At 40.6% G+C, this 17,536-nt stretch overlaps 1 protein-coding gene across 1 annotated transcript in view; it reads left to right on the top strand.

The window, feature by feature from the left end:
• C10H12orf75 (chromosome 10 C12orf75 homolog) overlaps positions 1-16,605 on the top strand; it is a 40,478-nt gene extending 23,873 nt beyond the window's left edge. The window contains exons 3-5 of the mRNA XM_002823681.6: positions 11,131-11,166; positions 11,941-12,020; positions 12,814-16,605. Of these exons, the coding sequence (XP_002823727.1) occupies positions 11,131-11,166; positions 11,941-12,020; positions 12,814-12,818 (121 nt within the window). The 3' untranslated portion in view covers positions 12,819-16,605. The remainder of the gene's footprint in view (positions 1-11,130; positions 11,167-11,940; positions 12,021-12,813) is intronic.
• The last annotated feature ends 931 nt before the right edge of the window (positions 16,606-17,536 follow it).

Below are 17,536 nucleotides of genomic sequence, written 5' to 3' on the forward strand. Positions count from 1 at the left end.
ATAACTGTGCAGGGTAATCATCTTCATCATCATCATTGTTACAGTAGTAGCTAATCTTCACTGAGGACTGTGCACCATACACTGATTTCCAGCATTTTCTGTACATTATCTCCTTCCATACCCATGATAATCTGATGGACGGAATAATGATGTTTCATTTTGCAAGTGAGGAGATGGGGAGCACAGAGAGCTGAAGTAGCTGCTGGAGGGACAGATTACAAATACAGTGTATTTAATATCCTAGGAAAATACTTGGCATTATGCTTGTTGCCCCTGGTGAATGACAGCTAGAATTATTAGTTAGTTTAAAATGTTGAAAAAATTTGGCAGGGCCTCTGACATGAATACTTGATGGCAGAAGACCCAGCATATTGAGGGCCTTGCTGTGGTTAGAAATCATATATTCCCATTGGTAGCCACGATGAGATTTTCCTTAGGTCGGACCCTGTGAAATAGGAGCAGGAAGAGAGAAAGCAGATGGACGGATTCATCGAGGGATGGAGAGGAATAGGTGGTGACCAGCAAGTGCTGCAGAGATACTTGACTGCAGGACACGTGCTAGGGAGAGAGGGAAGGGAAGCACGAGGGGCTGATGGATAGGGAGGACGGGGAGGGATGGATGAACTGGAGCTGATGTTGCAATAAGAAAGCAGCCTTCTTGGGATTGATGGGACTATCGAAAGGAGGATTTTTTTTTCCTCCCTAGGGAGTGGGATTTTCTACTCTAAAATGTGGTAAAATAGTTTCAGGAACTAAGCTCCATGGAGCAGCCATGGGAGTATGTTAGCAGAGCAGCACAGAAGTTGTTGGGATAGAGGAAGTCAGCAAAATATGAGGTGAGAGGTTGGATGGGTGGTTTTCACGAATTTCTTTTTATTTTTTTCAGTCTTGCTCTGTTGCCCAGGCTGGAGTGCAGTGGCGCTATCTCAGCTCACTGCAACCTCTGCCTCCTGGGTTCAAGTGATTCTCCTGCCTCAGCCTCCCAAGTAGCTAGGATTACAAGCGCATGTCACCACGCCCAGCTGATTTTTGTATTTTTAGTAGAGTCAGGATTTCGCCATATTGGCCAGGCTGGTCTTGAACTCCTGACCTTGTGATCCGCCTGCCTTGGCCTCCCAAAGTGCTGGGATTACAGGTGTGTGCCACTGTGCGTGGCCATTTTCATGGAGTTTTAAATTGACCAATATAATGGTGCTTAGAAAGAAAAACTTTGGGTCAGGGTCAAAATCTTTGGTGCACTGGGGACAGTTATGGCAGTGTTTAGACTCCAGAGAGGAGAGGTTCTGAGTGAAAATGAAATGGCCCCACCTGTAAGAGCTCTGTGGGGAGATGAGCATGCTGGCTCCATCTCCTGTTAGGAGAAGCGGGATAGGTGAGAACAAGATGCATATTCTTGAGGTTTTGAGAAAAGTGGTGCCAGTAAGGAAAAGCCAAATTTCTTAAGGTAAGGAGATGAAGAGTACACCCTCGCCTTACAGCAAATGATATTTTTACAACCAATTCTGAAATAATTCCTAACACTGTGTGCCCCTTAGTAAGAGAATAACTGGGGGAGGAGAGCTGGAGAGGACAGGGAATTTGCAGTCTGGCTCTTGATTTCTTGCTTCTGGATAAAGAAGTTGAAAGCATTCCTTTGAAGTGAATGTTACTCATGTTCTCCAGTCATATACTCTGGAAGAAAGAAAGGGACTAGTATTGGCCAATGGGCTCATCCAGGGAGAGAGATCAAAACAAAACTGTCCAAAGAAGTTTTGAAATGGGGAAGAAATGAATGATATTAAACATAAGCCAAAACAGCCAATGGTAAAACATAATTCATTGTGTAATTAAGGGTTTGCTAGAATGGATTGAAACCACCCCAAGGAGCAGGAACCATCATGAAAACATGTTATAAAGAAAATTAAATAATTATGTTTTATCTGGAGAATTGTAGTGTAGATGGAAGTAAACACAATCAATTAATAAACCTATTCCAGAAGGTTATCATGAATGGTAACTAGAAACAGATCAGGAGAGCCATGGTCTCCAGGGTTTCCATATTTAATTTTTACTGTTTACGAATCGAAATAAGTTTAGCCTCTTTAGTGACACTGCAAATAGGGAAAAAGAAAAGACTACAGGCTTTTTTTTTTTTTTCTTTTTAGATCAGCTCTAATAAGAGTAGCTGTATATTTAGAACATTTTTCTTGATGAATAAGTAAAAAATAAATCATTTCTTTGCCACATAACTTTGTTAGTTCTAGAAGCCTAAGGGAAGTGAGAGCTTTCTGAATTTTCAGGCAAGTTGTAGCAAGGATGACTTGGGAGCTGCTGTTTCGAATGGCTGGCTGCTATCTCATATTTGTCGTCTGTATTTGTCCTCGATCATGACATGGTTCCATTATTTCACTGTTAAAATCTTTAGGTCACTTGGGATAGCTATTTTATACAACCCAGAAACTAAGTAAATGTAATGATGAAAGATTTTGACTACCATATATTACTGAAGAAGAAAAAGATTCATATTTTATGTATTAACTTTGAATAAGGTTTCACTTAATGAAAGTGATAGTTGTTGGTAAGATAAATCATAGTAATGTGAAATGATTGTAAGGTTGAGATGTTCCATGCAGATATTTGGTTTTAAATAGGCATGCAAAAAATACATTAATTAAAAAAAAGGCCAGGTAGACGAAAGCCCACCCACCCCAAAGAGCAGCCACAGAGACATGGTCGTTTTGGAGGCAGCCCACCTTCCATAACCCTGACCTACAAGAAGGCAGAGCTTATTTATGATTAGAGAGACATTCAATGTCTCCGGTTCGTTCAGAAAAAGTCTGTGAACGTAGTATAAAACAGAAGGGTGCATAACTACCTAGAGAATCTGCATCAGCACTGCTATTCACCCTGAGAAGGGTAAGAAGAGCACCTGGCTGGTTTTAGTAAGTTCACAGGAAGTGAGCTAGAAGTGGAATTAATAGAAACTCTGAGACAGAGGAAACCCGAAGCCATCCATCTGTAATCTTAGTTGCAGTGGTTGTCTTTGGTCAGTTGCTTTTTTTTCTTTTCTTTTCTTCTTTCTTTTTCTTGCATGCCAAGTGTCAAGCCAACTTTGGTAAGGTACATATCACTAAACAGTATCTTACTTTACAAGAGTGAGTCGTGTTTAAACCATCAGCTGAGGATTTATCTTTTCAACAATCCCAAAAGACGTTGAAAGTGGGGAGAATATGAGTTATGGGGGTCACCTTGAATCATACTTGTTTGTGCAAACAGTTTTATTAATGCTATGACTGAAAGTCTGAGTCAGAGCCCTGTAAGTGTGTGACCTTAGGCTAGGAGATGATTATGATACTCAATGGGTGGCTCGAACCTGGACTCATTCTTTCTCCTTGATCACCTGTTCTTTGATAAAAGAAGCTACATTTTTTGCTAACAAAAGGAGACCTGATTTTAGTTGAATGCCCAATGTATTTTCTCTGTGTGTGTGCGTGTGTGTGTGAGAGAGAGAGAGAGAGAAGGAGAGAGCGAGAGAGACAGACAGACAGACAGACACAGGGTCTTGCTTTGTTGCCCAGGCTGGAGTGCAGTGGTGCGATCATGACTCACTGTAACCTCGACCTCCCAGGCTCAGGCAGTCTTCCCATTTCAGCCTCCTGAGTAGCTGGGACTACAGGTGCAAGCCAGGATGCTTGGCTATTTTATTTTGTATTTTTTGAAGAAACAGGGTCTCCCTTCGTTGCCCCAGCTGATCTTGAACTCCTGGGCTCAAGATATCTGTCTGCCTTGGCTGCCTGAAGTGCTGAGATTACAGATGTGAGCCACTGCGCTGGGCTCAGTGTTTTTTTTTAAACCTGGTGAATACATGTTCTGTGGTTCTCGTGGTTTAAAAGGTTTTATAGCTGGGTGTGGTGGCACGTGTTTGTAGCCCTAGCCACCCAGGAGGCTAAGGTGGGAGGATCACTTGAGCTGAGGAGTTTGAGACCAGTCTAGGCAACATAGTGAGACTCCATCTCTACAAAACCAAAAAAAATATATGTTAGCCAGGTGCGGGGTGTGCGCCTGTGGTCCCAGCTACTAGGGAGGCCGAGATGGGAGCATCGCTTGAGCCTGAGAGGTTGAGGTTGCAGTGAGCTATGATTGTGCCAGTGTTCTCCAGCCTAGGCTACGGAGCAAGACCCTGTCTCAGAAAAAAACCAAAACAATAAAAAATAAATAAATACAAGGTTTTCCTGATAAGATGGTGTTTGAGGTTATGATTAAAAAATGTTTCACTCTTACATTTTTTCAAATGTTGCATTACTTTCCACAAATTTTTCAAATGGTATAGATGAGGAGAAACAAAACATTGTCTTTATACCAGAGAAAGCAATTTACTGATAGGTTTTCAGTCATGCTTACCCTGGAAAAACAAGCTTATTACACAAGTTTATTCTTTAGAGTAGTGGCTCGTGTGTAACTAGAAAATGAAATCACTGCTCAGTAAAATTAATGTAAATCCTTTAGTACTGGCTTCCTCCAGCACTCTTTGGACTCCAGAAGTCAGTCGTCCTTCTAAGATTGGCTCTGGGCACAGCTGTAAAGCGGATGATGTTTCGACCAAACCCCCCAGCACTTGGTTCCAGTCCCTTCCCTTGGGTCTTCCTTCCCCTTTCACTTCTCTAATGTATTTAATGTCTAGCATAGCTCCCCTAGCAAGAGCAGGATTTGTCTTGATGTGCCATGTACTTGTTTCCAGATTTCCCTTGATCCCTTGGTAATTTGGGCTAGTTTCTTTTCCCCTGCATCGGCACCAACGTTTGACTCCATGGTTGTGAAATTGAAGAAGTTGTGATAAGCTTCAATGCTTGGGGCCAGGCCAGAAGAGGTGGGAGGGAAACTGGTAGAAATCACCTTTTACTTTTTGTTTTTAGGTGATTTGGTTTATGGCACCTGATCCTTTATCTCCTCTAACTCTGCATTTTGGTTCTCTTGGTATAAGCCTTATTTTCAAGGTTTCTTCCCCATTTATAGTAGATTAAAGGGTACTCTTGTTGCCCCTAAGTTGCATCTCTCCCATTTTCCAGTTTTTAGTGCATTGGCTTGTGGGTGTCTGGGCATTGCTTCTTGAATTATGCCCTCCACCCCAGGAGGCTGTTATTTAGAAGTGGATTATTACTGGCTGGGCGCAGTGGCTCACACCTGTAATCGCAGCACTTTGGGAGGGCAAGGCGGGCAGATCACTTGGGGTCAGGAGTTCAAGACCAGCCTGGCCAACATAGTGAGACCCCGTCTCTACTAAAAATACAAAAATTACTTGGGTGTGGTGGTGTGTGCCTATAGTCCCACGTACTTGGGAGGCTGAGATAGGAGAATCGCTTGAACCCAGGAGGCGGAGGTTCCAGTGAACTGAGATCGCACCACTGCACTCCAGTCGGGGCAACAGAGCCAGACTCCTTCTCCAGAAAAAAAAAAAAAAAAAAGATTATGATTATACCATGAGAGATTTATCCTGGTTGCTGTATGTCCACTTGCTCCTTTTCTACGGGAGCAAGATTATGTTTAAACTGAGTTTGTAGAGATATTTGGACCAATTAACTCCCAAAGAGTGTGATCAAGTGCAGCAGGACAGTTTGACCTCTTTTCTAGTTTCAGGCACCATGAATTGGCCTTGTCTTCACTTTGTTTATCTCCTCCAGCACAGAATAATTCAATCTCCAGGCCCTGATCTCTGAGGGAAGATTCTAGAGGGTGAAGTCATCTCATTCCTTGCTCTTACTGATCTGTATTGGGACTGACTGTAGAAACTAGGGCCTTGCTGCCTCCTTCCGAAGACCTTCTGGGCCCTATCAGTGGCTGCTGTTCTCACAAAGCTGGGGAGGGTGTGGCTCTGTGTTCTGCTCTCCCTCCCCATTTCTTTCTCTGATTTAGGGGACAAATTTTGCAGTCCATCAGCAATCACAGCTGCAGACCATGCAGTGGTCACTGCCCTACAACTGGAGCTGTAGTGACCAGAAAAGAAAACAATCACATCCATGGTGAAGAACGGAGTGGCTCATCCAGGAGCTTATGTGGCTGTGGATGTTCTGGCCTGAGCATGACCATTTCCAGCAAGATATTCTGGATCCTCAGGGCTGAAGAAGGACCAGACGCTATTTTTGTAACTTCTGAAACCTAACAGAAATCTACGTGTGCCTACAGTGATGTGTACCTGTAAATGTAAAATTTATTTGCCTTTGATTTGAATGACATAAGCTACCTGTGGGCACCTCGGTTCACCCATGCCCATCAGAAGCTCCTTTTGGCACTTACATGTGTAAGAAAATATTGACAAGTGAATTATTACAAATTTTATTTTTTGAGACGGGCCTTGCTCTTTCACCCAGGCTGGAGTGCAGTGGCGTGATCTCGGCTCACTGCAACCACTGTCTCCTGGGCTCAGGTGAACATCTGGGCTGCCTCATCTTAGAACTTTTTTTTGTGAGACCGAGTCTGTCTCTGTTGCCCAGCCTGGAGTGCAATGGCGAGATCTCGGCTCACTGCAACCTCCGCCTCCCAGGTTCAAGCGATTCTCCTGCCTCAGCCTCCCGAGTAGCTGAAATAACAGGCACACATCACCATGCCCAGTTAATTTTTGTATTTTTAGTAGAGATGGGGTTTCGTCATGTTGGCCAGGCTGGTCTCGAACTCCTGACCTCAGGTGATCTGCCCGCCTCGGCCTCCCAAAGTGCTGGGATTAGAGGTGTGAGCCACCGCGCCTGCCCTGTAGATCATTTTAAGGAATCAACGTACCTTTTTCCTTCACAAGAGGGAGGCTCGTGTGATCCTCCCACCGCTGCCTCCTGTAGCTGGGACCACAGGTGCACACCACCACACCTGGCTACTTGTATTTTATTTTCTGTGTTCTTAGTAGAGATGAGGTCTTGCCATGTTGCCCAGGCTGAAATTATTAAGGCAGGTAAAATCTTTCAAAATAAGGAGTTTTGTGAGGGGAAAAAGGTATGTTGATTCCTTAAAATGGTTTGCAGATGGGGCATCCCTGATGTTTGGATAGCTATGGCATTATTCAGCACTTGAGAACTTGAGAACAAGGATTCAAATCCCAAAGACTTAAAGTTTCTTGTAAAAGTGTTGAGTGATAAAATAAATTTAACATCCCAGTTTTGAACGGCCAGAGGATAATGTCCACTTCTTTTACCAAAAAACGACCTTTAGGGAAATGAGTTCCCCAACCAGAAGGTGTGCTTTTTAGACTTTTTAGACTATGGAGCCTAAAAACCTAATAACCTGAGGCAATTGCATTGGCCTGTCAGGAGCTTTGGCTTAACATGTCTGGGCCTTCCTTTTACCAGGGGTCTTTATTGCTGTGTATTGACCCATTTTTCTTCCTTACGCTAAAGCTTGTGCAGTTGGGGCAGGACCACACCACCCCAGCAGGTAGGATGCTGTGTCCCTTTGAACACTGGCAGGACAGCATTTGGTTCTCTCCCCAGGCAGCTCAACACAAGGGCTTGGACCTATCCTTCCACAAGAAGAGTTGGTTTAGACCAACCACTGCTTTCTGATTTAACCTTAGTCTGGACCTGGTTGTCCAGATGAATAGATTCTAATGTAACTGCTCATCAGAACAACCTTTGTACCTGCATAAAAATGACTTATGTGGCAATTTGACAAGATCTGCAAAGACTGATGGTCCCTGGCAGCTGTTAGAGGTTGTTTCTCATGCTGATGAAACAGACTAGGACTCTTCTACCATCTTGTTTCCGACTTTTCTTGAGTGGGATGATAAAAATTGGAGAGCTCCTTTGGGAGGCTGAGGCGGGCGGATCACGAGGTCAGGAGGTTGAGACCATCCTGGCTAACATGGTGAAACCTCCTCTCTACTAAAAATACAAAAAATTAGCCGGGTGTGGTGGCGGGTGCCTGTAGTCCCAGCTACTCGGGAGGCTGAGGCAGGAGAATGGCGTGAACCTGGGAGGCGGAGCTTGCAGTGAGCCGAGATCACACCACTGCACTCCAGCCTAGGTGACAGAGTGAGACTCCGTCTCAAAAAAAAAAAAAAAAAAAAAAAAAATTGGAGAGCTCCAGCTGCGGGAAGGTGCATGTTTCTCTAATGCAAATTAGCATGGGCCTACAGTGTATGAAGCAGGAATTAGGATCACACAAATCTGGGTTTGAATTCTGGCTCTATGATTTAGCTTTGTAACTTTGGTCATGCTACTCAGTTTTTTCATTTTTAAAATGTGTGTAGTACTGGTCTTGCAAGACTGTATAAGGATTAAATGAACTAATATAATAGGATTAGCAAAGTGCCTAGTATAGTTACACAATCAGGTTGAGAGATGGGGTGATGGTCAAAGCTTTTGCAAAAGCAGTATGGAGGTGAATCACCCACTTTAGGAGAAGCCACTACGTTGGTCTTTCACAGGAAGTGTTTTTGACTTTTACATCTTTCTACCTGAGAAGCAGAGTGGTGAATGAGAATGTGGAGCATAGCTTTGGTGCCAGATGGATGGGGTATGGATGTTGGTCATGCTTGTTAGTCTCGTATGTTTATGAATTACATGGCTTTCTGCACCTGGTTCCTCAGGCCTAGGCCCTCAGAGCTGTTGTGAGGAATAGCATGGATGCATGTGCAGTGTCCTGCACTGTGCCTGACACACAGGAGAGACTCATGAATGACACCTTTGTGCCCACGGAGTCCTGGTCTCTAGTCCTAGTGTTGTAGAATAACTGTTTCTGGAAGGAATGGATGAAGTGACAGTCTTATACATGGGAGGGTGTATGCAAAGGCAGGCTTTACAACTTACTGGAAGGTTTAAAAGAGTGGATATCTGGCCGGGCGCAGTGGCTCACACCTGTAATCCCAGCACTTTGGGAGGCCGAGGTGGGAGGATCACGAGGTCAGGAGATCAAGACCATCCTGGCTAACATGTTGAAACCTTGTCTCTACTAAAAATACAAAAATTAGCTGAGCGTGGTGGCACATGCCTGGAATCCCAGCCACTCGGGAGGCTGAGGCAGGAGAATCACTTGAACCAGGGAGTTGGAGGTTGCAGGGAGCCGAGATTGTGCCACTGCACTCCAGCCTGGTGACAGAGCAAGACTCCGTCTCAATTAAAAAAAAAAAAAGAGTGGACATCTTATAAGTCTTTATAGGTAGTATTTTTTAAGATTTGGCATTATATCTGAAGCTTAATTTATTATCCAATAAATATGGCAACTACATTATCATTTCCTGCCAGTTATACATGTAAAGTTGTTGATTAATTTTATAATGGAGAACACAGATTGAGTTTTAAGATATTGAATAATTTAATAGGAGAAAGTAAATTACTATTTTCTTACTTTTGGGAAAGTGAAAATATATTTTAAAACCTCGAATATATCCTTAAGCACATTAAGCAAAAGGGGAAAGAATTAAAATAAATGGATATGTAAATGGATGTGAAAAGAATAGTTGTGGCAGGAAATGTGTGTCATAAGCTACCAGTTACATACAGGTTCAAGTGATTTCATGAGAAAGTTAATCACTCAGGACCAAAGTAAACAGTTCTTATCAGAACTTATCTTGAACGCATTTGTCCTCATCATTTCTCCGTTATCTATGCTAAAGGATTGTAAATACATTTTAATTAAAAGTAGTGAACAGCTCTTTCTTATACCACATCAATAAGCATAACACCATTAGTATGACTTTGACACTTGAATTAAAAAAACGATCCAGTGTTAAGAGGTAAATGAAGCTGATAACCATCTAGTGAATTTAGGTTATATGCTCAGTTTGCATAAATTAGGTCTCAAGATGGATTTTGCACTCTCTTCCAGTATTAGCTGTTCATGGCCAGATAATGATTAAATCTACACTTTCCTTCTTTATAGACTTTGACTTACTGGCTGTTGCAATAAAACAAAAATCTCATGCACATATACAGTCACATTTGAAATATTCACAGCTTTTAAGTGGGTAAAATCATAGTTAGACAGTCTCTGAATCAGAAGAGTCAATGACGTTTAGATGTTTGCAGTCTGCTTTTTTCTCAACTGAAGCCCCTTAGCATTACAAGTTGAATTCAGCCAGATACATTGGAATCTTGTTGAATTATTTTTTTTTTCTTTCAGAAAAGCAACTTATGTATGCCAACTAGTGCTTCAAGGAAAGTGTCCTGACTCTCTTAGAAATATGCCAAGGAATTCTGGTAGAATATGGACTCCTTTTTTTTTTTTGAGACCAAGTATCCCTCTGTTGCCCAAGCTGGAGTGTAATGGCATGATCTCTACTCACTGCAACCTCCACCTGCTGGGTTCAAGGATTCCTGTGCCTCAGCCTCTTGAGTAGCTGGGACTACGGCGTCACCATGCCTGGCTAATTTTTATATTTTTAGTAGAGATGGGGTTTCACCATGTTGGCCAAGCTGGCCTCGAACTCCTGACCTCAGGTGATCCGCCCGCCTCGGCCTCCCGAAGTGCTGGGATTACAGGCATGAGCCACAGCGCCTGGCTTGGATTCCTTTTAATGCAAGGAGAGAAGCTGTGCATTTTAAAAGTAGTGATCCCCTCTAAATGTGTCCTTTTAAACATTTCTCCCTCTTTGCAGTAGATCATGTATGAAATGGCTCATGTTTTTAGATTAAAAAAATCAAATAGGCATTAACTCTTTTTGCACTGAAGAAATCTTCTAGTACCTATAGTTGTGCCACTGAAGTGTCATAAGGGATCTAAAATCATGTATTAGGACTGGAAGAGACCTGAGGGGTCATCTGGTCAACCAGCTTATTTTATAAATGAGACACAGGCTGGCAGCTCACCCACAGCCTGTCTGTCACACAGGGAGTGGGTGGTACACACAAGACGGTAACTCAGGCTTCTTTCCAATTTCAGCTGCCCTCAGTTTTCCATTTCATTTGGCAGTTGTGCATTTTGGCATTTGCTGGATTCACACATTTTGGTTTGTAGAAAATTACCAAGTTTTAACGTATGAACGATTGAGGTGAAGGCAGAATATCGTCACAGAAACACTTGATGGATAGTTTTGCTCCTCTACTTAAGTCTGATGGAAACATTTGACATAAAATTGACTTTAACTCAGTAGTCCGTTTTTCTCATAACCAAAAAATGAAGTCCCCGGCTATGTAACCAAGTGTCTTATAGCAAATGTTTCTGACCTTTTAGAACAGAAGAATCCATAACAGAAGATGACAAGAGGAGGTATGTTTGGTGTTGCAGCTGGCTTTAGTTTGAATGGTTTTGGCCATACCTCATGGATTTAACACACTGTAGCATATTCCCAATAACACAGATTCCGCCAGGAAAACTATTGGCACAGAGAATACAGGTAGGGACATATGGTCTGAAAAATAACTTGCCCAGGATTCATCATCTTTGCTCTTTCCAAGCAAACTTGGTTTTTGTCCTGTGCATGTGGCGTGTGCTAATTTTCATCCTATGACCTTTGGGTGTGCTCTTCTCCCTAACTGGATGGCTTCCCTTCATTGCCTCAGCCTTCCCTGTCCTCCTCCTTCTCTGATTAACTGCACTCCACCCTCATTTCTCTCTTGCTGTCTCTGCCCTCATTTTGTATCTCTCTATTAGTGAGATATCTTTATGTGTCCATAATGCCTAATATCATACCATGTTGACCACTCTGAATTATTGATAAATGTTAACTGTAACATGTCACTGTATGATATTTAATACTATACGAAATTGTAACATCCCAAATTCTTTTCTTCTTTCTCATTACAAGTAAAATATCTAAAAATTCTACTAACGCAATACATCTTTCTTTTTTTTTTAAAAAATAGCTTCTTTTTAACCTAGGAAACCAATTATACTCCCAAGGGCCATAATATTCTAGATTCTACTTTTGAAAAATCATGAGTTATTTTAATAATTATATAATTGTTTGGAGTACTCCATGCTTCTGTTGCTTCCTGTAAATAGATAGCACCATTTAAATTGGTTTGATTTCTTTTTATCAAGAAACTATGGAGGAGTATATGTTGGCCTACCAACTGAAGCTGTCAATATGGTGTCCAGTCAAACAAAGACAGTTCGGAAAAGTAAGTGAAATCATGTGCTATTGATTTTCCCTAATTATTTATTTTTATGTTTTATGAAAAAGCATGAAATTTATATTTTGGCTTACTCGACTCGACCTATGTATTGGCTGCAGTGAACCATGTATAAGTACTGTCTGTTCATTGCAGTCATTGGTTGAAATGGCCACCCACATGCTAAGAAGAATTTCAGAGCATAATTTAGCTTTTATTTGTGGTTATGCTCCATATTTTTAATTTCTTGTTAATTTCAGTGATGATCAGTGTGAAAATGAAAGCTAATATTTATGTAAGTTTATGGTGTTTTCATAGAACAGAAAGGTAAATTTCTGTAATATAAGATGACTGACTGATAAGCAATCTGCTGTTGAAAGGAAAAATAATTGCCTATTGCATAATTAAATGAAATGAGTCTCCATTTTCTGAGTTTTAATAGTTAGCAATTATGGGGCCAATGAAGTCCTTTTGACTAATAGGCACCTTTTGACTGATAGATAGCTTCTTGCTCAAGGCAGTTTTTAAGTGAGGCTCATGGTAAACAATGCCGATTTATAAAACCACTGTACAATGTATTGTCTGATGTATAGTTTTAAATGACTATTAACATGTTTGCTTTATACACAAGGCTGTATTACATTATTTTTAACATACTATATTTGTTCCTCATTGTTCCTTCTGTACTTTGTGATTTAGACTAACAAATACATATATGTCATTACTGTTTAAAGTTCTATAGAAAATTAGGATATGCTATTTATAATCTGAACATTTAACTTTTCTTAATTTTCTCTTTAAGATTAGAAGAAAGTAACATCATGACTCAAGAATCAAGAGGTGCTGTATATTTTTCTAAATAATTCTATATATTTAGACTTGTTGATGAATGGACTGTAGATATTATTTGCTCTATAAAACATTTCTAAGAAATCTTGAACTTTACAATTTAAAGGAGGGGTTTCATCCTATGGAACTGAGTGTGTTTTATTGCAAAGAGGTGAATAATCAGATCAATTTTCTTTCAGCTACTTTTTTTCATTTCATTTTGTTAAAAATGAATATTTATTTAATAAGAGCAAGCTAAGTGTCTGCCTAAAACATTGAGATCTCACCCTTCTTCACTGCAGAAATCTTTGAGGGCCTAGGACTTGAGAAATGACAGGGAGAGACCAGAGAGGCTAGAACTGGGAATTAGATTAGAATCGATTTTAAGTGGTATTAGCCAGTGGTTAATATACAGAGAGGAGATGTGTCAGTACCAGAACTCCAGCAGAGATGGGTAGTCGATCAATTAAGTCCCAAACATTTAATATTGATTCTAATCTAACTGAACAGAGATGTAGTTATGCAGGAAGGAATAGTAAGAATCAGAGAATAAGTTAACAGATTGGTTTTACAAAACACATTCAGTATGGACATGGCGAAGAGCTAGGAGTTAGAATTATAATAAGACAACAAGAACAAGGACAAGAGAAAAATAGCTTTCATTTATTAACTACCCTGCATACCAGTCTCTAAAAGACATGGAGCAGCGTTACCATACAGACAAAGGATCTTAGTTCACTGGGTCCACCAAGGGTCCAACAACACATTCCATGCTGGGCTCCCCACTGTATTTCACTCTTGGTGAATGACACCTAACCTCTTTTGAAGCCTCCAGTGATTAGGAATGTCCTATCTCCTGAGATAGCCTATTCCTATTCTGGAAGTCAGGCTGCCTTGGTTTTGAGTTCAGGCTCTCGTTTACTAGCTGGGCAAGTTCCTTCCCCTTTATGACCTCAGTTTTGTTATCTGAAAAATGGAGCCAATACTTAGACTGAAGAGTTGTTGTTAAGATTAAATATGAAATAAATGTTAGCATCTGCTATCAACATCGTCATCACCACTATACTATTAATTTTTTAAATAACCAGAATCTAACCGTTGGCAGACCAAAAGCAAGACTGATTTGATACTGAACCAACTTCTTGCCCGGGGCCAGTACTGGATTTGCTATTTGGGATGGGGTGTGATTACAGACTAATTTCACAGGTAGAGACAAACAAACTTACCTGCTAGAAAAAGGAGACGCAGAAACTGTAACCAGTTTCTTCCTGACAAGAACTAGAACAATCTTTGGGTAGCTACTTCTTTGAAGATTTGCTCATCAAGGCAACATTTTGGAGTTTTATCCCCTCGTACCCATGAACAGAGGGTATTCGGTTTCTTTTTGGGAAGTCACTGGAGTGTTTCTATTTCTAGTATTTTTAACATAGTTCTAGCCCTCTGTATAGATTTCTGAGTTCTCTGCTAGTTTTCTCTGTGCAGAAGTACTTTTATTATTTGTATCAAATAGAAAAGATAAGTTGAAACCAAGAATATACTGCTGTTTACCCTCCTGGAAACAGAATGTATTTCAAAAAGCATAGGACTAGAGTGGAAAGAGGTGCTGTCTAGATAGCTATCAGGAGACTGGGCAGCACCGCTACCAACACAGACCTAAGATGAGTCCCTCAACTTCCCTCAGCTTGTCTCAACCACAATTTTCTCATGGGAGTGTTAGACACGATGATTGCTCACCCTTGTGGGTGGATCTGAAGTTCGCCACTAACACTTTAGCAGTAATCCTGGTGAGCAAGCTCATATAACTTTAGGCAGCTAGCTAAAACATTTCTTACTGTTGATGGCTGTAAATTTATAGTATTTTATTGCCGCCCCCTCTCTCCTCAACTTTCCCCATTCTTTAACTTTCTTTTTTTTTCTATTATGCTTACATTTTATTTATTTACTTATTTTTATTTTTATTTTACTTTAAGTTCTGGGATACATGTGCCGAACGTGCAGGCTTGTTACATAGGTAAACATGTGCCATGGTGGTTTGCTGCACCTATCAACCCGTCTTCTAGGTTTTAAGCCCCGCATGCATTAGGTATTTGTCCTAATGCTCTCCCTCCCCTTTCCCCCAACCCCCGAACAGGCCCCGCTGTGTGATGTTCCCTTGCTGTGTGCATGTATTCTCATTGTTCAGCTCCCACTTATGAGTGAGAACATGTGGTGTTTAGCTGTCTCTGAACAATTAGTTTGATCCTGGTCTTTCCGTAGCCTCCTTTGAATTATCTGAAAAGTTTTCTAAGTTGATAGGCTGCCCATTTTCCTTAGATGCTAAGCATCCGTTGTGGTCCTTATCTGTGACATGTCTGAACTCATGGCTTTCTAGGCCTTAGTTGTTGGGCAGAAACCGTGATGAGACGACTTTAGAAAAGAGATGTTTCATGGAAAGGATTGGAGACACTTTTGTTGTTGTTGTTGTTTGTTTGTTTTTTACCTAACATGTAGACTCTCTCTGAACTAAATGCACTCAGTGACCAAAGTTCAAAGTTGATTTGGTTTGGTTGATTTTGGAACAACTTGAGGAATGATTTCAGAATCCCTTAAAATTACTTATGTCAGGATGCAAATGTGTAGTTTCTTCTGCGGATGACCCTAGGGTGAAAGTTATGCCCACTTAGATGTGCAGAGTACTTCCAGCACAGAGGGGCTTAAGTGATGGTGCTCAGATGACAATGGATGGCCTGGCTGCGTCAGAATCCCGTGGGGGAGTGCCATGTAATGTGGAGGCCTAGGCTCTCCCAGGAGGTTTGGACCAAGTGGGGAAGGGATGGAATTGTGACCGAACAGTCTCTATTTTTAATTTGGATGATGTTAATATACATGCAGCTAGGTTTGGGCATTGCTTATCAAGATGTATTTTAATTGTAAGTTTGTAAGTCTCTTTTCCTACTCAACTTTGCCTCGTTATATAATTATCATCAGTGCTTAGCTCTACACTGGCCACGTAAGTCTTAAATTAATATTGGGTGAATATTAAATAGGTGCTTTACTTAAAAGAAAGTCAGTAAATAACTTGTAGGCTTAAGGCTAATACATTTTTTAACCTGAGTTTTACCTGTTTGCTCACTCTTTTCTCCTCTTCTGTTGTCTCCTTAGCTCGCTCATCAATTTGGAAGGAATTTGGCTCCGTGGGACATTGTAATGTGCACAGACATTTCCAAGGAAATTCTAAACAGTCACCCTTCCCTTTTGCATTCCCCCAAATCTTAAGTGTATACATAAAACCCTGGGTACATATGGTTGTGGTAATAGAAGGGAATTGGTTAAACAGTACACTTGTTTATGGAACTTTCTGTGGCCGCCTACGAAAGACAAGTTAACAAACTGTCATGGAGGCTGTTGTTGCCCAGCCAGGGCCGCTGCATTTTGACAACATTTCCACCCTGGCCACTCAGCACATTTCATGGAGGTCATGTCTTTTCATTGATACTTTTTTGATAGTTTTTATATAACAAAATCTTTATTCTATTTATAACTTAAGATGATAAAGCACTATAAATTAATGACCTAAAATAATATATTTGTCTGTTATCTTTCGCTATTTCTACTTCATTTTAATTTTTAGCTGTAAAATTGGTAAACGGATTCTTACAACTATCTCTTTCCATTTTTTACTATTTGGTTTTCAAATTTCATTTAAATGTCAGAATTTCCTTTTTAGGAACAATGTGTATTTCATTGCAATATTTAAAAATAAACTCAAATTTGCATGCCGTATGCACATTTTGATTACATTTTTATTTTCTTTCATGAAAGGCATGTGCAACTACAAATACTACATAGCCGTTTGGGTTGCTCATTCTACATCACGACATCTCATCATATTATTTCTGTAACTGTTTTCAAGGACTTGTGATGGATGGTTAGTGGGATATCTGGAAATTAATTTGATAATGACTTGCGTATCTGCTTAGTATTGCAATGTAAGTTACTCAATTTACCAATGTATTTCAACAGTTAAAACATTTTTATCCCTCTTCACTTGCATTTCTTAATTATTTTTCAAAAGAACACTTAAAAAAAGTCACACATGGCATTGTGATGTATAGATACATTATATAAACATATAAAGATAATAATGTATAAGTAGATTACTATGAAAAACCAAAGTTTTTCATAGGAAGAAAGGCTATCTTATATATTTGGTGTATATGATAACCACAGGGACATCAAATTGATAAAAAATTTCAAAGCTAAGAATTACTAAGAAATTATCCTGATACACACATTCCTGTCTCATGTTCATAAGTCCTTAATGGTATTTAGGTGGAATATCAGCAGTTTGTCCTATTAGGAATAACAGATAGATTGACTTTTTTTTTTTTTTTTTTTGTGATGGAGTCTTGTTCTGTCTCCCAGGCTGGAGTGCAATGGCATGATCTCGGCTCACTGCAACCTCTGCCTCCTGGGTTCAAGCGATTCTCCTGCCTTAGCTTCCCAAGTAGCTGGGACTACAGGTGTGCACCACCACGCCCGACTAATTTTTTGTGTTTTTAGTAGACACGGGTTTCACCATGTTGACCAGGCTGGTCTTGAACTCCTGACCTCAGGTGATTCACCTGCCTCGGCCTCCCAAAGTGCTGGGATTATAGGTGTGAGCCACTGCACCTGGCCAGATTGACTTTTAAAAAACTTTTAATTTTGAAATAATT

This window comes from Pongo abelii, chromosome 10 (assembly GCF_028885655.2).
Source record: "Pongo abelii isolate AG06213 chromosome 10, NHGRI_mPonAbe1-v2.0_pri, whole genome shotgun sequence".
Classification (NCBI taxonomy): domain Eukaryota; kingdom Metazoa; phylum Chordata; class Mammalia; order Primates; family Hominidae; genus Pongo; species Pongo abelii.